The sequence below is a fragment of the Chiroxiphia lanceolata genome, chromosome 6, assembly GCF_009829145.1.
Source record: "Chiroxiphia lanceolata isolate bChiLan1 chromosome 6, bChiLan1.pri, whole genome shotgun sequence".
Classification (NCBI taxonomy): Eukaryota; Metazoa; Chordata; class Aves; order Passeriformes; family Pipridae; genus Chiroxiphia; species Chiroxiphia lanceolata.
This window is the reverse complement of record NC_045642.1, coordinates 1,614,003-1,634,138: the sequence shown is the minus strand read 5'-3', so window position 1 is coordinate 1,634,138 and position 20,136 is coordinate 1,614,003. Positions and strand designations below refer to the sequence as shown.

Below are 20,136 nucleotides of genomic sequence, written 5' to 3'. Positions count from 1 at the left end.
GGCGCCGGGCGGCGCAAGGCACCACGGGAGTTGTGGTTTGGTGTGGAGCGGCAGGAGCTTCTTCCGGTTGGGACTACAGCTTCCGGCGCGCAGCGCGTTGCACGCCGGGAGTCGTAGTCCCGACCTATAAAAGGGCGTCGAGGAGGGCGGCGCGCAGCCTTGGATGGAGGAGGTGAGCGCGGAACGGACGGACGGAGGGAGGGGGTTTATTGAGGGAAAAGGGGGGTGGGAGGGCTCGGGGTTGTGATGGAGAGGCGTGTGTGTGTGTGTGGGGGGGGTTGTCTATGAGGCCGGCATGGGGGTTGCAGACTTAGCGAGGGGGGCTGTGGAATCGGTCCGGGGGGCTGCAGGTCTGCTTTGAGTGCTGCAGGACAATGGCGGGGGGGAGGCTGCAGGTTGGCCTGGAGGGCTGCAGGTTTAGCAAGGGGGGCTGTGGCCCTGGTCTGTGGGTCTGCCCAGGAGGGTACAGGGTTGCCCGGGGGGGACTGTCGGCCTGCCCTGGGGGGGGGGTTCAGGGTTGGGCTGGGGTGCTGTGCTTCTGTCTGAGGGGCTGCACCCCAGCTTAGGGGACTGTGGGCATGACCTGCAGGGCCGCGGGTCTACCTGGGGGTCTGTACCACAGTCTGGGGGTCTGTGAGCCTCCCTGGGGGTCTGCAGGTCAGTCTGGGGGCCTGCGGACCTGACCTGGGGGCACTGTGGGCTGCTTTGCTGGGGGGGCTGCAAGCCTGACCTGAGGGGGTTTGGGGCCCACTGGGGGGGGGGTTGGGGCATCCCCAGGGAGGGCAATGGCCCCGCTCGGCGCTGAGGGCAGGGCGGGGCCAGGCTGTCCCTATCCCAGCTGCTCCCCGCCCTCTCTGGGCTGCTCGTCGCCGCGGGCAGCCCCTGCCGGGCTCTCCCTGCCATCCTGCTGGTCCCCGCCGTCCTCGGAGCCGGTCTCGTCCGAGTTGTCCTCTTCCAGGTAGCGGTACCCGCAGGGCTTGTGGCGTGGGCGCGGCAGGCGGGGCAGCCGGTATTCCACACGCCGTGCCAGCTTCCGCTCCATCCACAGGTACGTCCCCACCGCCACCACCAGCGTCAGCAGCAGCATGGACAGCTTGGCCTGCGGCACAGCGAGGTTTGGGATCCAGAGAGCTTGGAACGTCCCAGGGCTGGGCTGAGGCGCACCTGGGGCTCACCTTCATGGGCAGCCCGGACCACAGGTAGACGGCGAAGATGGCCAGGGCCTGCCACCAGTGGTAGATGGTGAAGATGAAGTCTTGGCGCTCCTTGTTCTTGTACAGCATTCCCAGGAGGACTGCGGCAGAGACCAGAATCAGCGCCCCCTTCCCGTGCCGTGGTCCCCTTGGCATGGGGGACAACGGGACAACCACAGTGGGTGTGTCCCGCAGTGCCAGGTCGTGGTGCCAGGGTGAGTGGGGAGAGGACATGTGGAGAAGCTGGGGGCAGCCAAGGCATTTTGGGCACCACCAAGGCTGCTTTTGGGACCACCACCGATGGTGCTTTCGGGATAACGGAGACATTTTGGGGACCACCAAGGCTGTTCTGTTTTTTTTCCCCCACCACTCACTGCTGATTCCGGTCTTGTTGAGGGTGCTGCCCGTGCCCCAGAGCGCGGCAACGAAGTAGAGCAGCGGTGCCTGTGCCTGCTGCCGGGGCTCCGGCGCCCAGCAGAAGAGCAGCACCAGGAGTCCGGCATGGATGACGGCCCCAGCCAGGAGCGGGATTTGCCGGCGTAGGCGCAGCATGCTCAGGGCCAGGCTGGAGCACACCGAGGCAGAGAAGCCGTAGGCCATGAGGAGATACGCCAACTTCTCCAGCCCCAGGGTACACACGCCGTAGTTCTGCAGCGAGGGCGGGCTCAGCATCGCATGGCCCCGCTCCCTCACCCCCCCACACCCCATCCCAGGTCCTACCAGGGAGAATCCGGTGCAGACAAAGAGCACCTCGAAGCCGCTGTAGATGAAGAGCGGCAGGAGGTGCTGCAGGCGATAGTCCCGCATGTGCTTGAAGGGCAGCTGGAAGATGTTGCCCCAGCCGATGCTGCGCATGTCGATCTCCTCCATGGGCCGGTACGCGGCGCCGCACAGCAACAGCACCTGCCGAGTGCCAAAGGTGAGGTGCTGCCCTCGCCCAGCCTGGCACGGTCCCCTCCCACCTGGCACTCACCACCAGCATGGCGAGGAAGGCGGCGGCCATCAACGCGCTCTCCACCACGATGAGGTTGACGCTGCGGGGCAGGCTCTGCAGCACTGTCTTGTTGAAGCCGGGCAGCGTGCCGTGGCTCAGGGTCCCTGCCAGGGGGGGCACACACCACAGTTAACCCCAGCAGGGTGGGGGATAGAGGCTCCCGCTGCCGCCTCGCGCCCCCGTGGCCTCACCGCAGTGCTTCACTGCAAACAGCGTGTGGTTGAGCTGGTACAGGTAGTTGTTGAGGAAGAAGACCATGGGCATCTGAGCGCAGACGAAGCTCAACTACGAGATGTAGAGGGGGGGCAGGCTCAGCGCTGCCGGTGCGGCCCCCCTGCCCATCCCGCCCATCCCACCAGCGCTCACGTGGAAGCAGGAGTAGAAGATGGTCTGGAAGATGATGATGTAGGCGTTGCAAGCGTCCCGCGGTGCCCGCACCTTCTCCTGCTCCTCCTTGTAGTTGACATACTCGTAGTACTTCTGGGCCATCCTGCACGGCACAGCAGGTCAGCCGGCATCCCCCCCTGCCCCCCACCCGCCCACCCGATGCCTACCGTGTGATGTAGTTGCCCATGGAGGCCCAGAGGGGCACGATGACCATGCCGATGGCCACGGCGGAGGGCACCAAGGTGTAGTAGCGCTCCCAGTAGTTGCTGGAGACGAAGAGGGCGTAGATGCCCACTGCCAGGAACATGGCCCACTTGGTGCCGAAAAACCTGCCGGGGTGAGGAGCGGGCAGTGTGGGCGGCCGTGCCAGTGCACCGTGCCAGCCGGGAGCGCGGCGGGGCCGTACCTGATGAGGATGGGTGTGTAGAGCAGCGCCGCCACGGGCGTGACGTTGATGCCCATCAGCACCTTGTGGTCGATGTCCTCCAGCTGGATGTTGCTGTACTTCACCTCCCGGTAGGTCTCGTCATAGTGAAGGATCAGCTGCATCTGCAGCAGGCCTGCGGGGGGTCCAGGGGCGGTCACCGTGTGCTCTGAGCACCCCGGATTGTTTTGGGGACCCCTGGGAGGTGCCCGTACCCAGGTATACGCCGTAGGTGAGGGTGCCCGCCAGACTGGCGGCCACCACATTCTTGATGACACCGAGACGCTTGCGGCGGAAGTACTTCTGCTCCTCCTCCTCCTCATTGTAGTCGGGGTGAGCACCCACAAAATCGTCCAGCTACAGGTGATCCCGGTAGTCAGACCTTGGGTATGGCCACCACAGGCCTGCCCACCCCCCCATTCCCTCCCCTGGCCTCACCTGTGTCTCTGTCCCCTCAGTGCCCAGCCCAGCACCTGGCACCATCTTGGCTCCATCTTGGCAGCAGTCGGGGTCCTTCTCCATCACTGCTTCTGGGGGGACCCTGGATGGTGCCAGGATGGGGGGGAACCTGTTGGCACCCCAAGTCTTGTACCCATGTGTCTTGCACCTCTGTGTCCTTCACACCCAGACCCTGCACCCCCTGACTCTGCACCCCTGTGCCCAGCACCCCCAGACCCTGTGCCCATGTGCTCTGCATCCTGAGAGATGCACCCCCAGACCTGCACCTGTGACTTGTACCCCCAGTCCTTGTACCCCTAACCCAACCCCTGCACCCACGTACCCAGCACCCTCAGATCCTGAACCCATGACTCGCACCCCCAAATCCTGCACCCGTGTCCGGCACTCTGCACCCACGTGCTCTGCACGCTTACACCCTGCACCCCTGAACCCAGCACTGCACCCCCCCCCTCCCAGCTTTGTACCCCCCAGAACTGCACCCCCAGGCCCAGCACCCCCAGCCTCCACCGCACCCCCCCGGCGCCCCGACCCCCGTCCCGGTACCCGGTGCCAGAGCCTCCCGGGGCGGGGCGGTCGCCGCTTCCTCTTTCGGACGGACGGGGCGGGCGGGACGGGGGTGGTTAAAGGAGCCGCTCCCAGATTCCCCCCACTCCACCCCCGCACCTCTCGTGTCCCGGATTTCCCCCCGGCTCCCGCACCCCGGTCCCTGCCCGCACCCGCCCTCAGCACCCCGACCCCCGCAGCACCCATGACCCTGACCCCCCTGCACAGTACCCTGACCCCCCCGCACCCATCGCTCCCCCGTTGCACAGGAGCCCTCAAACCCCCGTAAACTCCTCTCCCCAGCCCCCCTGTACCCCCGCAGCCTCCCCGGCGCTCCCACCAGACCCCGGGCTGGGTGCTGCCTCCGCGGGGTGCCCCGTGGCACTGAGTGCTGGTCCCGGGCACTCTCGCTTCCCCTTCCCGGCCCGGGGGATGTGCCAGAATGCCTGGGCGGGGGGACACCCCAGTCTGGGGGTATGGGGCACTGCCTGCCCTGCTTGTCACCCCAAAGCCAGGGCCAGGAGCGTGCCCGGGTGCGTGGCATGGCAGGGTGCCCCGAGGCAGGGTGGGGGGACATGGGCAGGGCAGGAAGGGGTGACATCTTCAGGGCAGGATCTGACCCAGCCGGTAGCGGGGGATTCTTGACGTGGGATTCTTACAAGGGTGCTGGTTCCTACAGGATGAGTGGGATATGTGGGGAACAGCCCCAGAAGGGTCATGGCAGTGGGGCAGGGGCAGCACCCATCCTGAGGGCCCCTCATACCCCAGGCAAGGGTAGCCACCCTAGAGTGCCAGGGGGAAAGGGACCTTCCTGGGCATGGTCCTGGGAGCAGGATGAGGAGTGTCAGTGGGAACTCCGTGGGTTAGGGTGGTCTTGGGAGCAGGATGAGGAGTGTCAGTGGGAACTCCGTGGGTTAGGGTGGTCCTGGGAGCAGGATGATGTGTGTCTATTGGTTGTGAAAGTAGGGAAGTAGGATGAGGGCTGTCTATGGGACCCCATGGGTTAGGGTGGTCCTGGGAACAGGACGAGGGGTGTCTGTGGGGTTCCAATGGGTCAGGGTGGTCCTGGGAGCGGGGTGATTTGTGTCTGTGGGGTCCCAATGGGTCAAGGTTCATGGTGGTGGTTTGGTGGCTGTGGGAGTTCCCCAGTGCCATTGTCCTATGGGGGAGGTCCCATCCCATCCTATCCCAGCCCTTGTCCCCACTGCCAGCCCCATGGAGGCGGGGCCCAATCCTGCCCGCCCCTGGCCGTGGGGCCCAGCCACTGGCCCCACAGCATTTAGGGGCCCCCGAGCCTCAGCAGTGCCCACCTGGACTCGTGCTCCTGCAGCCCCTGCGCAGCTCCCAAGGTAGGCACTGCGGAATCCCCAAAACTGGCATCCCCTGCGGGGCACCCCCTTAGCATCCCCCATGCAGGTGGGGGTTGTGAGGCATTTGGGGGGTTCCCTCGAGGAAGGGGGTGGGTGCCTTGGGCACGGAGAGGAATGGGAGGACAGATGTGGGGCTGCAGCTCTGTCCCCCAGATTTGGGGATGTCTTGTCCCTGAGGTCCCCATGGGTGACCCCACATCAGGTGAGAAGCCCAGGCAGGTCAGTGTCCAGAGGCTGGCAGTCATCCCGGGAATCTCAGGCATCTCCCGGGGCCTCAGGCAGCAGCACCGGGCTGAGTCACCCCGACAACCAGGACGGCCCCGAGCACCAAACCGCCCTTCAAAGGTGCCGCAGGCAGGTGACTCCTCTTGGGATTGAGCCGGCAGCTCCTGCGCTTCAATCCCGGTGTAAACCACCCCTGTCTCTCCCCAGCACCACCACACTCTCCATGGAGACCGGCAGCTCCTTCCAACAGCTTGGCATGCAGCAGCCCCTCGAGCCCCCCGGGCAGCAGCCCCTGGGCTACGGCAGGTGCAGCACCGCGGGCAGTGATCCCGGCAAAGACGTTGGGAAAGCTGCTGGGTGCAGTGGAGGTAGTGGGATCGGGAAGGGACCAGTGCCGTTGGTCTGCAGCACTGTAAGGTGAGAACAAGAGGCTGAGGACAGGAGGGAGACAGGAGGGTGGGCTGGGGGGGCTGTGGTAGTGCCAGTACAATGGGGACCCCAGGTTTGTGGTGGGGGACAAGTCTGGGATCTGTGGGCCACCACCTTCCAGCATGGCCCAAGGGAGAAGGTGGGATCTGCCAGGAACAGTGCCGTGTTGGGCTGCTCCCGGCAGCAAGGGAAAAACACAAGTGTGTGGACTCCCTGCCCTGTCCCCAGAGAATCTGGGGCTCCAGTTCGATGCTGGGATGGGACGACATGGATCTGGGGTGACATGATGCTCTGAAGAGCTGGGATGGGGCTGGAGTCCCTCTGACACCTCCATCCCTGCAGCGGGAACCCCTATGCTGGGCTGGTGAGCCACCTGCGGGCATCCTGGCTCTCCGGGAAGACACGGCCCTTGGAATACCGCACGGCCCAGCTGGAGGCCCTGGGACGCTTCCTGGATGATAAGAAGGAGGAGATCCTGGAGGCCACCGCTGCGGACATGGGCAAGGTGAGAGCGGGCTGGGATTCAGGGGCACTGTCATCATGTCTTTGGGGTCCTTCATGCCCCTTTGTCTGGCTGTTGCATCCTCATGGGGGTCAAGGCATGGGGTATCTCCTCTCCAGTGACCTGTGTCCCTCTAGGTGTGCTTCAGGGCTGGTGTGGCGCATCCACAGGTGGTGGGTCCCCTCAGATCCAGGGACAGCGGAGGGACTGTGCTGCTGATCCCATCCCTGGTGCCCTGAAATTGGGCAAAGGCCACCTTGGCTGATGTGAAGTGGGAGCGTTTCACCCTCTGTGTCCCCCCACACATCCAGCCCCCATGTGGGGGTCTGTGTGAGCTCCACAGAGGGTGATATCCTGGGGTGCTCCCAGCACACCTGGTATTACTGGCATTGTGCAAGGTGCTGGCGCTGCACATTCCCAGAGCCTTACAGGGACTGGTTTCACTGGCACAGTAGCATGGGCAGGGACCTGGATGTGGCCCAGGGTATTGCAGAATGCCAGGAGGTCTTGGACAATCCACTGACGAAGCGGAAGCATCCCCACCATGGATAATTTTAGTGGTCTCAGCTCATCTCTCTGGAAGTGTTCAAGGCCAGGTTGGACAGGGCTTGGAGCAACCTGGTCTAGTGGAAGGAGGCCCTGCCTGTGGCAGGGAGTGGCACTGGATGAGCTTTAAGGTCCTTTCCAACCCAAACCATTCCAGGGTTCCATGATAGGATCCTCACCTCTTTGTCCTGCCTCAGCACAGCAGCCTGTGCCCTCAGCCACATCCTTCCATGTCCTGCCATCTTCCAAGGCTCCTAATTGCCTTGTTTATTGGGGGCGAGTCCTTCTCTTTCAGCCAGGCCTCGATAGGCATCAGTGCTCCGAGTGTGTCCATCACTTCTCTTAATTATGTCTAATTAGATCTGGTTGTCTAGTAATGAGCTTGTTATGCAGCCAGGCCCTCATAGTTGGATGGACACTTCACCTGTCCTTACGTACCTGAGGTGCTGCCTCACCTCCAGCGACACCAGTTTCTCTCCGGTGCTGATGATCAGCAGCACTTGGATGACATCAGACTTAATGTCCCATCTCACAACCTTCATATCTCATCAAAACCCTTAATGACCCATCATTTTCCTCTTAGTGGTGATGCAACTGTAATCCCAGACCAAGAGCAGCCCCGTTGCTTCACCAGATTATCGCACGTGCCTGCTGAGCTCTCACGTCCGGGACGGTCCTCACACCTCCTGGCACCGGTGTTTTGGGGTGGTGGAACATTGTGGGAATCAACAACCAGCCTTCCCAACCCCAAAGTAGTGTGGGGATGGGAGGAAGGCTCCAATCCAGGGATGTTTTGGAGTTGGAGGACTCCAAAATATGGTGTCACAGCACAGGAGCTTTGCTCCTCTGGCTCTCCACAGTCATGAAGGGGCTCCTCTGAGCCTGCTGGGTTATCCCTGGTGCCTTCACAGTTCTCCTGATCTTGATCTGTGCTCCATGGCTATGGAGAGGACCCACTTCTCCATCTTGAGGGGTTTAATTAAGCTGTAGTTCTTTGTATTTCCCTTTAATCAAGGTCTTAAGTTCAGCTTTTGTCCACAGGCACAGGAGGGAGCTCCAGGCTCTGCTTCCAGCTTGAGTATCCAAGTGCTTGGAATGCAAGAGTACTGTCCCATCCCAGGGCAGCAGTGTGGAGCTGCCTTTGGCACGAGAACCAGCTCTTCTGGAGCTCCAGTGATATTGCTCTGTGTCCTCTTGGCTTGGGGCTCTGTTGCTGGTTCACAGTGCTGAGCTCAGGAATTTGTTCAATATCATGAAAATGTTCAGTTTTAGTTTTGGTTTTCTTTTCCTCTGGTCAGATACCTATTTTCATAAAATTTCCAGGACACTGATATTCTCTGGGAGTTACAGGGGGTGATGGCAACTTCTGCTTAAGAGCTTCTCCTGCTCTTCATGCTTGGAAGAGGGGGGAGACGCCTCCTGGGGTGACAGGGTCAGTGTTGGGGTGACGAGGTAAGTGTTGGGGTGGCTGAGTCGATGCCAGGATCTGTGTTGGAGTGACGGAGTCCATGTTGGGGTCAGTGTTGAGGTGACGGGGTTGGCGTTGGGGTGACATTTTGTGATGTCTGTCCCCAGCCATCCTTTGAGGCTTACTTCAGCGAGATCCTCCTCTGCAAGAACGAGCTCAACGTCACCCTCAACAACCTGTGCCACTGGGTGAAGGACGAGCACGTGGACAAGAATCTGGTAAGAGGGAAGCTCTAGGAAAAGGGAAGGCAGGGAAAAGGGGTTGCTGGTGGGAAGGGCAGCGCTGAGGTCGTGGACATTCTCACAGGTGATGCAGCTGGACTCTGCCTTCATCCGCAAGGATCCGTACGGGGTGGTGCTCATCATATCACCCTGGAACTACCCCATCCACCTTTTCCTGGTGCCCCTCATCGGGGCCATCGCTGCTGGTGAGCCTCACCTTACAGTCCCCTGGCCCAGAGGATCCTGGCAGTGCCGGAGTCTCATCCCCAGAAGGGCTGGCTGTCACCGTGTCACTGTGCTGATGTCCTGTTGATCTCCCCCCAGGGAACTGCGTCATTGTCAAACCCTCAGAGATATCCAAGAACACCGAGAGACTCGTTGCTGAAACGCTGAGCTGTTACCTGGACAATGTGAGAAGCTCTTCTTTGTCCTTGTCCCTGTTCCCGGGCCGTGGTGTTCTCAACCCTGCTTCGCAACCCCAACCTTACGTATCTTCCATGTGCTGAACCTCCTTTCTCCACACCCAGCCGGTGTCCCAGCATCCCAGGATGCTGTTGGTGGGGACAGATGCTGACAGGAGGTATCCTATTCCCTTGCAGGACTGCTTTGCTGTGGTGACTGGGGGTGTGCAGGAGAGCACAAGGCTGCTGGAGAACAAGTTCGACTACATCTTCTTCACAGGTATGTCTTGCGGGACAGAGCAGAGTCCTGCCTGGCTTTGGTGTGAGCGGGAAGAGGGATTCCCTCCGGACACGCCTGCTAAAAGGCAGAGATTGGCTTGGGGTTGTGGTGCCAGGATGTGTTGGAGGATCTGGGACGTGCGTCTGAGGTCTGGTGGGACTCAGTGTGTGTGCTCCGGCCCCAGGGTGCCACATGGCAGAGGTGTGCAATGGTTGGTGGGTTTGTCCCCATCCCCCCCATTTTCCATGCCCACAGGCAGCCCCCGGGTGGGACGGATCGTGATGACGGCCGCTGCCAAGCACCTGACCCCAGTGACGCTGGAGCTGGGGGGCAAGAACCCCTGCTACGTGTCCGACACCTGCGACATACCCAACGTGGCTCGGCGCGTGGTCTGGGGCCGCTTCTTCAACGCGGGGCAGACCTGCATCGCGCCTGACTACCTGCTCTGCAGCCTGGAGATGCAGGAGAAGCTCATGCCTGCCCTGCGTGAGGCCATCGTGGAGTTCTTTGGCCCCAACCCCCAGGAATCCCCGGATTTTGGGCGCATTGTGGGGGACAAGCAGTTCCAGCGGGTGCGGAAGCTGCTGAGCAGCGGGCGCGTGGCCATCGGGGGACAGACGGACGAGGCCGAGCGCTACATCGGTGAGGGCTTGGGCCTCACGCACGGCTTCGTCTGTGCGTGGAGCAGATATGGCGTGTGGAGAGGGCCTCACATGGGAAGGGGGGGCTCTAGAGGGAAATGAAGTTCAGGGAAGGTTTCCATAGGAATTGGGTGCTTAGAGATGGGTCTTGGCAGGAGGTCCAAGGGGTCATCTCCAAACTCTGTGCCCGGCTGGTGCCGTCGGGTTTCTTCTCCGCAGCTCCCACGATCCTGGCAGACGTGCAGCCCTCGGACCCTGTCATGCAGGAGGAGATCTTCGGGCCCATCCTGCCCATCGTCGTCGTGGCCAACATGGATGAAGCCATTGACTTCATCAACGCGCGGCCGCGGCCCTTGGCCATCTACGCCTTCTCCTGTGACAGCAAGGTGAGTCCATGGAGGAGGGCAGGTGGGGAGGAAAATCAGGCACCGCTCCGACAGCCACCCGAATGCACTCTGGAGGGAACACTCTGGGAACATTTAATGGATGAATTGGGTGACGTTTGCCAAGTGCAAGACCCTCATCCGCCTTCTCTGCTCCCTCCCAGGTGGTGAACCAGGTCCTGGAGCGGACGAGCAGCGGCGGCTTCTGCGGCAACGACACCCTGATGCACGTGTCGCTGACCTCGCTTCCCTTCGGAGGGATTGGTATGTCCAGAGCCCCCAGGCCTGACCAACTTCATTCTGCCTCTTAGGAAGAGTAGGAACTGATAAATACTTGGAGAACCTCTTATGGAACCTTGGAGATCCTCCTCGGAAAAGAGGAAGTTTTTGTTCTCTGGGTTGGTGCAATTTGTTTTCTCAAGTGAAAAGCGAGGTCACTCAGCCCTGGGCCTTTGCTGCAGCATGGTCCAGGGATGCAGGAATACAGGAGTGTTGTTCTCCAGAATAATTCCCAATCTCCTCATCTCTCCCCAAAATATTTCTGGGATAAATCCCTCCCTTTGGTGGTGCCCCTTCTCAGTATCTCTGTCAGAGCTGGTGGCTGAGTCAGACATAATGAAACACCTTGACAATTAATTCCTCACCTGCCTGTGGCTCAGCAAACAATAATTGGTACTTCCCATTCCGTAACTTATCTTAATTGGGAATGATTCAGACCAACCACCTCCAATTATCAGCTAAAGCCACTTTAGAGCAGGTGAATGGGCTGAAGTCACTGGGGTGAGACGGGAAGTCACTGGACTCAACCTCCAGTTAAACCAGCCACAGGAATTGGGAGAACTGGTGTTGCCAATGTGGCTTCAGGTTTTAAGAGCTTCAGGAAGAAGATGGAACAGTTTCAACCATGAGGAGATACAGAGGAGCATCACGGAGGGAAATCAAGGCTTGTAGACCCAACAAAGCTTGTGTAGATAAGTGGAGGTGGGTAAAAATGAGATGCTGAGGCCTCCAAGCTGCTGAGCTGCAGGAGGATTGGTAGGATTGCATATCCATAGACCTGGAGGAGGCACTGGGAAGGATGGAATTCCTCCACCATGTCTGTGTTGCTCAGCAGAGAAAAGCCTGTGGGGGGTTTTTTCCCCTTGTGTTGATGCTCAGAGCGGGTGTCATCAGGAGCAGAGTCCCATCCTGAGCATGGACCTGTCCTGTGTGTTCCAGGGAACAGCGGCCTGGGAAGATACCACGGGAAGTTCACCTTCGACACCTTCTCCCACCACCGGGGCTGCCTGCACCGGAGCATGGGGCTGGAGGCCATCAACGCCCCGCGCTACCCGCCCTACACCCAGCAGAAACTGGGGCTCCTCACGGCCGCCTTCGAGGTCAAGCGCAGGGGCACCTGCACTCTGCTCTGAGGGTCCCACGTCCTGCTCCGAGGGTCTCCACGCACGGAGTCGGTGTGGAGAACCAGGACTGTCCCCCCGATCCTCACCGTGTCCTTTGCCTCGCTGGAGCGCGTTGGACAGCCGGGATGGATGCCCCCTCCTGCACGCTTGTGGCCTCTGCTCTGGACCATTTCCCTGGACGCAGCTGAAACGGCCCAGAAACTCTTTTTCCTCTTCCTGGTGGAGAAATGGTCCCATCAGCCCCATCTCCCATCACATGGACCTTTCCTTGGGGATGATCCTCCTTCTCCTCACTGTCGCTCTTTCCTCCATGTAACTCTGCCTATAGTAAAGACTTTGCATTGAGCTCTCTCCTGCCTCTCTTCGTGCCTCTGTCCTCCGGTTTGGGGGGTGCTGGGAGATGCCCTGGGCTGGATTTGGCTGGAATGGAGCCAGCAGTGATATGCAGGCAGCCAAGGGGCAGGGCAGGAAGCTGGCAACCGCCCTTCTCTGGACACCTCCAGAGAAGGAGGAAGCTGCAGTTGGCAGCCCGGGTGCAACCACCCTTGTGTTGCTCCTGTGGGACCATGGAGACCGACAGTGTCTTCCTGCAGCCTGCTGGGAGCGGGGCTGGGAGAGCCCCTGAGGGTGATGGTGGGAAGGGGAGTGTGGATGGTGATGCCATGAGGTAAGAGTGTGGTGGGATAGAGGGGCGGCAGGAGGGGTCCTGGTGCTCTGTCCTCTCCCTGGAGCAGCAGCTGGATAACAGGATAGGGTGATGCAGAACTTGGAGGAGCTGGTATGGGGCTGGGGGTCCCCCTGACGCCCCTGTCCCCACAGCGGGAACCCCTACGCAGGGCTGGTGAGCCACCTGCGGGCATCCTGGCTCTCCAGGAAGACACGGCCCGTGGAATACCGCGTGGCCCAGCTGGAAGCCTTGGGACGCTTCCTGGATGAGAAGAAGCAGGCGATCCTGGAGGCCACCGCTGCGGACATGGGAAAGGTGAGAGGGGCCGGGAACTGGGGGGACCTGCTGGCTGGAGGAGCCGCAGGGCTCCCCCACCCCGGCTGAGGGCGCTGTGTCCTCCTCCCTCTGAGTACTCCACCCCCAAATGGACTCCGACCCGGGCTCGCAGCGTCTGGAGTTGGGAGAGTGACGGGAAGCATGTCCCAGTCCCCGTGCAGAGCTTGTCCCTGCCCTGACGTGGGCAGAGGGGGCTGTGAGAAGCCTCTCGGCATCGATAGCCATTCCCGCACCTACCAGCCTCTGTTTCCCTATTTCCTGGGCAGTTTCATCCCTGCTCCCTGGCCGGGCTTCCCACTGAATTGTCACTCCCTTCACTCCCTGAGGGCTTGCCCAGGCTGCCGCATTCCGAGCCTGGACTCTGTGGCTGCACTCTGTGGCTCTGCAGCTGGAGCCTCACCACCACACAGGGCTCATTGTCTGCTGCTCTCCAACCTAGTTCCTTTGGACACCCTCCCTCCCCATCCTTCCTGCTGCCTGGATCAATGGGACCTGCGTCAGTTTTCCTATTTTTTTTTTAAGCAGTCAGTGCTTAAAAACCTCATGCCACAGACACAGGGGGTGCTCAGCATCCTTGGGGGGGGGGGTGCCCGTTCACCATGGGACTTGGAGGCTCCAGGGCTTCAGTCCCCAGATCCTGGGGGAAGCAGTATGGAGTGTGAGGATATGAGCTGCCCTGTGCTGCAGGACACACTGAGGTGACATGTAAGGTCCTCGGTGTCCCCAGCCGCCCTTTGAGGTTGAATTATCCGAGACACTCCTGTGCAAGAATGAGCTCCACGAGACCCTGAACAACCTGTCCCACTGGATGAAGGATGAGCAGGTGGACAGGCCTCTGGTGAGAGGGAAGCAGAGGGAGAGGACGGGAGGCAGAGCCGGGTGGGATGGTGGTGCAGGATGGGACCTGTTGTAGTGGGTGTCCTGCAGGCGATCCGGTTGGATTCGGCCTTCATCCGCAAGGATCCGTACGGGGTGGTGCTCATCATAGCGCCCTGGAACTACCCCATCTACCTCATCCTGGGGCCCCTCATCGGGGCCATTGCTGCTGGTGAGCCCCACCTTACAGTCCCCTGGCCGGGAGGATCCAGGCACTTCATCCCCAGAAGGGCTGGCTGCTACCATGTCACTGCTCCAACATCCTCTCGATCTCCCCCAGGGAACTGTGTCATCATCAAACCCTCAGAAATATCCAAGAACACCGAGAGACTCGTGGCAGAAGCACTGCCCTGCTACCTGGACAAGGTGAGATGCTCTCCCCATCCCTGTCTCGTGGCTGGGGTGTTCCTACCCCTGCACACTTGGAGCTGTGCCCTGTGCCCACCCATACACTATCTCTCGTGCCATGAGCTGCCCGACCTCCTTCCTCCGTGCCGAGCAAGTGTCCCAGCATCCCAGGATGCTGTTGGAGAGGACAGATGGTGACAGGAGGGGACCTGTTCTGTTCTCCTGCAGGACTGCTTTGCTGTGGTGACTGGGGGTGTGCAGGAGAGCACAAGGCTGCTGGAGAACAAGTTCGACTACATCTTCTACACAGGTAATGCTGTGGGACAGAGCAGAGCCCTGCCTGGCTTTGGTGTGAGCGGGAAGAGGGATTCCCTCCGGACACGCCTGCTAAAAGGCAGGGATTGGCTTGGGGTTGTGGTGCCAGGATGTGTTGGAGGATCTGGGACGTGCGTCCGAGGTCTGGTGGGACTCAGTGCGTGTGCTCTGTCCCCAGGGTGCCACATGGCAGAGGAGTGCAATGGTTGGTGGGTTTGTCCCCATGCCCCCCATTTTCCATGCCCACAGGCAGCCCCCCAGTGGGGCGGATCGTGATGACGGCCGCTGCCAAGCACCTGACCCCGGTGACGCTGGAGCTGGGGGGCAAGAACCCCTGCTACGTGTCCGACACCTGCGACATACCCAACGTGGCTCGGCGCGTGGTCTGGGGCCGCTTCTTCAATGCGGGGCAGACCTGCATCGCGCCTGACTATCTGCTCTGCAGCCTGGAGATGCAAGGAAAGCTGCTCCCCGCCCTGCGCGAGGCCATCACAGAGTTTTACGGCCCCAACCCCCAGGAATCCCCGGATTTTGGGCGCATTGTGGGGGACAAGCAGTTCCAGCGGGTGCGGAAGCTGCTGAGCAGCGGGCGCGTGGCCATCGGGGGACAGACGGACGAGGCCGAGCGCTACATCGGTGAGGGCTTGGGCCTCACGCACGTCTTCGTCCGTGCATGGAGCAGATATGGCATGTGGAGGTTTCCACAGGATTTGGGTGCTTGGCAGGGTGTCCTTTCATAGAGGAGCTGGGTCTTGGCAGGAGGTCCAAGGTGTCATCTCCAAACTCTGTGCCCAGCTGGTGCCGTCGGGTTTCTTCTCCGCAGCTCCCACGATCCTGGTGGATGTGCAGCCCTCGGACCCTGTCATGCAGGAGGAGATCTTCGGGCCCATCCTGCCCATCGTTGTCGTGGCCAACGTGGATGAAGCCATTGACTTCATCAACAGCCGTGAGCGGCCCTTGGCCATCTATGCCTTCTCCTCCAGTGACAAGGTAGAGTGACACCAGGACTGCACCCGCCCTGTGCTCCTTGGCAGGCGTATCCAGCCATGTCTGAGCTACAGATATTTTCCTTAGAGCACACAGCCCTGGTTAGGGGGGATGGATTGCAGCTGGAGGTGCAGGAGTGAGGTTGGAGACCCACTTCCCACCTTCTCTGCTCCCTCCCAGGTGGTGAACCAGGTCCTGGAGCGGACGAGCAGCGGTGGCTTCTGCGGCAACGACACCCTAATGCACGTGACGCTGACCTCGCTGCCCTTTGGAGGGATTGGTACGTCCAGAGCCCCCAGTCCTGGCCAACAGGAGCCAGGTGTGATCCCACCCGTGGTCAGGAAGGGTCTCAAGGGGAACTCTCTGCTCCGGAGGGCTCAGTGGTCCATAGGGAAATTCTCCTCCTGGAGCCATTCGCTTCACCTTGGGCTCTGGCTTTGCTGGACACACGTGGAGCACCCTGAGGTTCCTTCTCTCTGTATTTCCTATCTCAACCTCTCTGTTCCCTGTATCCGTGGAAATGTCTTGCTTAAAAGATTGAGAACTGGGGCTTGGAGCAACACAATCTAGTGGAAGGTGTCCCTGCCCATGGCAGAGGGGTTGGAACTGGACAATCTTTAAGGTCCCTTCGAATCCCAACTCGGGATTACTCATGAAATTTTATCATATCATATATTTTATCAACACACAGGGGGATTTCCTTATTTTTTGGCAGCTTGCCTGCCTTTCCTGTGCTTGTTCCTGGCTGGCCACCTTCCACCTCTCGACATGGTTCCTTGGAGATGGGTCCCACCTTGCCAAAGCCACCTTGACCATTGTCCCTCTCCGCTCCCAGAATCTTTGCAGCATGTGCTGGATCCAGGGCTGGATCCAGCATGGATGGGATGTGTTTGGGAGGGTATTCCTGTGGTAGGGAAGCTCATGTGGTGAGAGCATCTTGCTGCTGCCACCAGCTCATCAGTGATGCCCCTCCAGTTGCTAAATGTGTTACCTGAAAGGGTGAAATCCACTGATGGATCCACTGGTTTTTGGGAATCTTTTCACCTCCCAGCCTGATCTTCCCTCTCCAGACATCCATTTGGGTGTGCACTGGGTTACCTTGATGGTCCCGTTTCGGTCACATGCCTGGGAAGTTCATCCACGGCTTGGAAAGCAGCTGGATGAAGATGGGGTGTCATTTTTATGGAGCTGGGAGCTTAACTGTGGGGTTCTTTGACCCAAACGATGGCCAGATCCAGCCACCCCCCGGGGTCCTGTGCTGTGTATTCCAGGGAACAGCGGCCTGGGAATGTACCACGGGAAGTTCACCTTCGACACCTTCTCCCACTGCCGTGGCTGCCTGAAGCGCAGCATGGGCCGGGAGCCCCTCAATGCCCCGCGCTACCCCCCCTACAGCCAGAAGAAATTTGGGATCATCCAGGCCGCTTCCAAGGTGACGCGTAAGGATGGCTGTACCCTGCTCTGAGGGTCCCTGTGTCCCGTTCCAAGGATCCCCCCCAACCCTGGCCGTTGTGTCCAAGTGCAATGAAAGGTGTTTCCTCACATCCTGTGTGCTTCCCTTCCATCTCCCTGCACCCCTGCTCACCTCAGAAGTCCCCTGTCCCCCACGTCTCCCTCCATCCCAGTCCCACATGCCCTTTTCTGGCTCTCTGGAGCTCCATCACCGCTGGCCCCACCACAGCACAGGGGTCACCCCTGTGTCCCCCCCACTGAGGACTCTGCTCTGAGGAGGTCCACAGTAACGCTCTCATCCCAAATCCTTATGCTGGGATGATCCCAGTCTTTACTGTGATCCCAGTTTCCCTTGATCCATGACTCCGGTTTCTCCTGCTTCATGATCCCAGCACCATGATCCTCCAGTGTGGGGGGCTGGTTGTGCTCAGAAAAGGGATTCCCACCCCTGCCGGGCTGTGGAGTGCCGTGGGTGAATCCCAGAGAAATCCCCCTGGGTAGGACGGGGGGAGAGAATCTGAGAAGGGTGTTGAGATAAAGACAGTTTAATAGGGAAACACAAGGAAAGGGGGACGGTGCCCAGTACTGGCGTCCCGCTGCCCCCCTCCCGGGGCTGTGCCGGGGGTCATGGCTCAGGGCCAACGCTGAATTCCCCCCGGGCTGATCCCCTGCCCCGCTCTTCATGTCCTTGGAGCCCTGGTCCCCGCCTTGAGCTCCCCCGGGACTGTGCCCGTTGCCGGGCTCTGCAGTGGGTCAAAGCGGGCTGGGCCGCTCCAGGTTCGAGACCTTCGGACACCCGCGGCCCGTGCTGCTGTGGGAAGCGGCTGGAAGGCTGGGAAGTGCCAGAAGCCCGGGAAGTGCGGGGGTCCGGGAAGCTCCGCGCCGCCGCCGTAACCACGCGCGACTCCACCGCCATCAACACGCGCTTCCGCTTCCGCCGGCCCCTCGGACACGCCCCTCCTCCATCCCAGCCAATCGCCGCGCGCGCGGGCACAGCTCCATCCAATGAGTGACGCCCGGCCGCCCTCCCCCTCCCCGCCAGCGGGGCTCCGACCAATGGGAAGCGCATCCATCGCCGCGCGCCCCGCCCACCCGGCGCCGCTGGGCGCGCATGCGCAGTGCCTGCGGGGGCGACCAGGGGTCAGGGCGCCGGAGGGTCCTTGGGGCAGGTGAGGGGACAACGGGGGGGCCCGGAGGGGCCCGGGGGCTGTGCCGGGCTGGGGAGTCCCGCTTAGGGCAGAGGGGGCGGCCCGTACCGCGCCCCCGAGGACACGCGCAGAGGGTGAGCGGCGATTTTGGGGGTGACAGGAGCGGTTGGTCCCGCCGGCGAGGGTCAGTGGCTGCTGGAGAGTGGGGAGGGGGCTTGGGGCTGGGTTTTTGGGGCATGGGGGTAGGGGGGCTACGTGACTCCCTTGGGGGGACGCCTGGATATCCTTTGTTGAGGGGACAGGACCCTTGAGTCATTTAGGGAGGACACTTGGGTCCCTCGGAGGAGAGGAATGGGACATCCCAGGGGGGACACTTGGGGTCCCCAGGGGGGTGTTGGAACACCGGGGTCCCTCGCGGGAGGAGAGGTCCGGGCCTCTTTGGGTGGACGAGTGGGGGTCAGGGTCCCAGGCCCTCCCGTGGGAAGTTGGGGGGCCTCCCTTGTTTGCAGCCTCTGAGGTTCCCTCTGCACCCCAGGACCGGCCATGGCGGCGCTGCGACTGCTGTACCAGGCTTCCCGCGCAGGTGAGGCCACACCAGGCACCCCTGAGCCCCCCTAAGCCCCATCTCAACCCCTCCTAACCCCCTCGTCCCTCCCCCAGGCTCTCCGGTCCCGCTCCGCCTGCTCAGCACCAGCACCCCCAGGGACTGCTACAGTGAGTAGGGCTGTGCTGTCTCTGTGTCTCCTACTCGTCCCTTCCCTGCGGTGGGCACAGCTCCTGCCCCCGGGTTGTGCAGGGCAGACACAGCTCCCTTTTCTCGCAGAGTACGTCAACGTCCAGGAGCCCGCCATGGACATGCGCTCCATCACCGACCGCGCCGCGCAGACCCTGCTCTGGACCGAGCTCATCCGAGGTGAGGCCCGCTCGCCCTGCCCGTCTGCGGGGTGCCATCCCCCTCCATAACCCTGCTCTGTCCCTGCCAGGCCTGGCCATGACCATGAGCTACCTGTTCCGGGAGCCGGCCACCATCAACTACCCTTTTGAGAAGGGCCCGCTGAGCCCGCGGTTCCGCGGGGAGCACGCGCTGCGCCGCTACCCGTCCGGGGAGGAGCGCTGCATTGCCTGCAAGCTCTGCGAGGCCGTGTGCCCGGCACAGGTGAGCCTTCCTCCCCCTGCTCCCACCGCCCAGGGGCTCCGGGGCTGACGCTGTCCCCGCGCCAGGCCATCACCATCGAGGCCGAGCCCCGCGCCGACGGCAGCCGCCGCACCACCCGCTACGACATCGACATGACCAAGTGCATCTACTGCGGGTTCTGCCAGGAGGCCTGTCCCGTGGATGCCATCGTGGAGGTGAGTGGGGCTTTGGGGGCGCTACGGACCCCCTCTTCCCCACCACCCTGACCCCAAGGGTGACACCCCCGCTCCTCCCACCCTGGCAGGGTCCCAACTTCGAGTTTTCGACGGAGACGCACGAGGAGCTGCTCTACAACAAGGAGAAGCTGCTCAACAACGGCGACAAGTGGGAGGCCGAGATCGCGGCCAACATCCAGGCCGATTACCTGTACCGGTGACAGCCCCCCCGGCACCCACCCACCACCAAATAAAGGGTCTGGGGGTTCACCCACCACCGGGGGCACCGGCCCCTTCCCGACCCGCAGCTCCGTGTCTTTTCCTTTCCAGCGCTGGGGTTCAACTCCCTGAGCCCCGGGGGGATCCCTGGGTGTGTGGTTGTGTTTTGAGGAGGAGGATGAGGGTCCTGGGGGTGACACCAACCTTGGGGTGGGGGAGCGGGTTGCACAGAAAGGTGCGGGATGGGATGAGGGGTGGGCAGGGATGGAGCGGCAGCGTTGGAGGGGAATTAGGGGAGAGCTGGGAGACTCATTTCCAGCTTCCAGGGGCAGCCAGGTACGGGGGGCCTGGTGGTACTGGTGTGGGGGTCCTGGTCATCCTGGCAGGAGGGTCCCAGTGGTCCCATCATGGGGGTCTCAGTGTGATCCCAGCACGGGGATCCCAGTGGTACCAGTGTGGGGGTCCTGGTGGTGCTGGTGTGGGAGTCCTGGGTGTCTCAGTGATCCCAGCTGGGGAATCCTGATGGTATTAGTATGGAGATTCCAGTGGTACCAGTGTGGGGGTCCTGG

At 61.6% G+C, this 20,136-nt stretch overlaps 4 protein-coding genes across 11 annotated transcripts; 3 read left to right on the top strand and 1 right to left on the bottom strand.

Moving 5' to 3' along the window:
- Positions 1–195: 195 nt before the first annotated feature.
- UNC93B1 (unc-93 homolog B1, TLR signaling regulator) lies at positions 196–4,406 on the bottom strand. Of its 7 annotated transcripts, none has more exons than XM_032690904.1 (11): positions 4,346–4,406; positions 3,437–3,539; positions 3,214–3,355; positions 2,981–3,134; positions 2,742–2,903; positions 2,554–2,677; positions 2,379–2,472; positions 2,167–2,291; positions 1,914–2,096; positions 1,568–1,841; positions 196–1,294 (listed from the first exon to the last, which is right to left on the bottom strand). In XM_032690904.1, exons 2-11 carry the CDS (start codon positions 3,518–3,520, stop codon positions 600–602), a joined length of 2,037 nt encoding a protein of 678 aa, XP_032546795.1. In that variant the 5' UTR covers positions 3,521–3,539; positions 4,346–4,406; the 3' UTR covers positions 196–599. The 7 variants fall into 7 exon arrangements, with proteins under 7 accessions (XP_032546795.1, XP_032546792.1, XP_032546793.1 ...); XM_032690901.1 differs by having other exon boundaries at positions 3,437–3,566; positions 4,346–4,373; XM_032690902.1 differs by having other exon boundaries at positions 3,437–3,566; positions 4,341–4,371.
- On the top strand, positions 4,236–12,220 carry LOC116788257 (aldehyde dehydrogenase family 3 member B1-like). The gene is made up of 11 exons (XM_032690929.1): positions 4,236–5,349; positions 5,803–6,012; positions 6,367–6,529; positions 8,648–8,758; positions 8,847–8,967; positions 9,086–9,171; positions 9,361–9,442; positions 9,698–10,084; positions 10,303–10,469; positions 10,631–10,730; positions 11,685–12,220. Exons 1-11 carry the CDS (start codon positions 5,162–5,164, stop codon positions 11,876–11,878), a joined length of 1,809 nt encoding a protein of 602 aa, XP_032546820.1. The 5' UTR covers positions 4,236–5,161; the 3' UTR covers positions 11,879–12,220.
- Positions 12,221–12,371: 151 nt separating this feature from the next.
- LOC116788267 (aldehyde dehydrogenase family 3 member B1-like) lies at positions 12,372–16,924 on the top strand. 2 transcript variants are annotated; one of them, XM_032690948.1, is made up of 10 exons: positions 12,372–12,536; positions 12,689–12,851; positions 13,600–13,710; positions 13,800–13,920; positions 14,029–14,114; positions 14,325–14,406; positions 14,661–15,047; positions 15,235–15,401; positions 15,579–15,678; positions 16,670–16,924. In XM_032690948.1, exons 1-10 carry the CDS (start codon positions 12,436–12,438, stop codon positions 16,861–16,863), a joined length of 1,512 nt encoding a protein of 503 aa, XP_032546839.1. In that variant the 5' UTR covers positions 12,372–12,435; the 3' UTR covers positions 16,864–16,924. The 2 variants fall into 2 exon arrangements, with proteins under 2 accessions (XP_032546839.1, XP_032546840.1); XM_032690949.1 differs by lacking the exons at positions 12,372–12,536; positions 12,689–12,851 and adding an exon at positions 12,967–13,004 and having other exon boundaries at positions 13,598–13,710.
- Positions 16,925–17,937: 1,013 nt separating this feature from the next.
- Positions 17,938–19,655, top strand: NDUFS8 (NADH:ubiquinone oxidoreductase core subunit S8). The gene is made up of 7 exons (XM_032691675.1): positions 17,938–18,019; positions 18,534–18,581; positions 18,659–18,712; positions 18,822–18,911; positions 18,982–19,154; positions 19,220–19,348; positions 19,438–19,655. The coding sequence occupies exons 1-7, from the start codon at positions 17,962–17,964 to the stop codon at positions 19,567–19,569; spliced, it is 684 nt and encodes a 227-aa protein (XP_032547566.1). The 5' UTR covers positions 17,938–17,961; the 3' UTR covers positions 19,570–19,655.
- Positions 19,656–20,136: the final 481 nt, after the last annotated feature.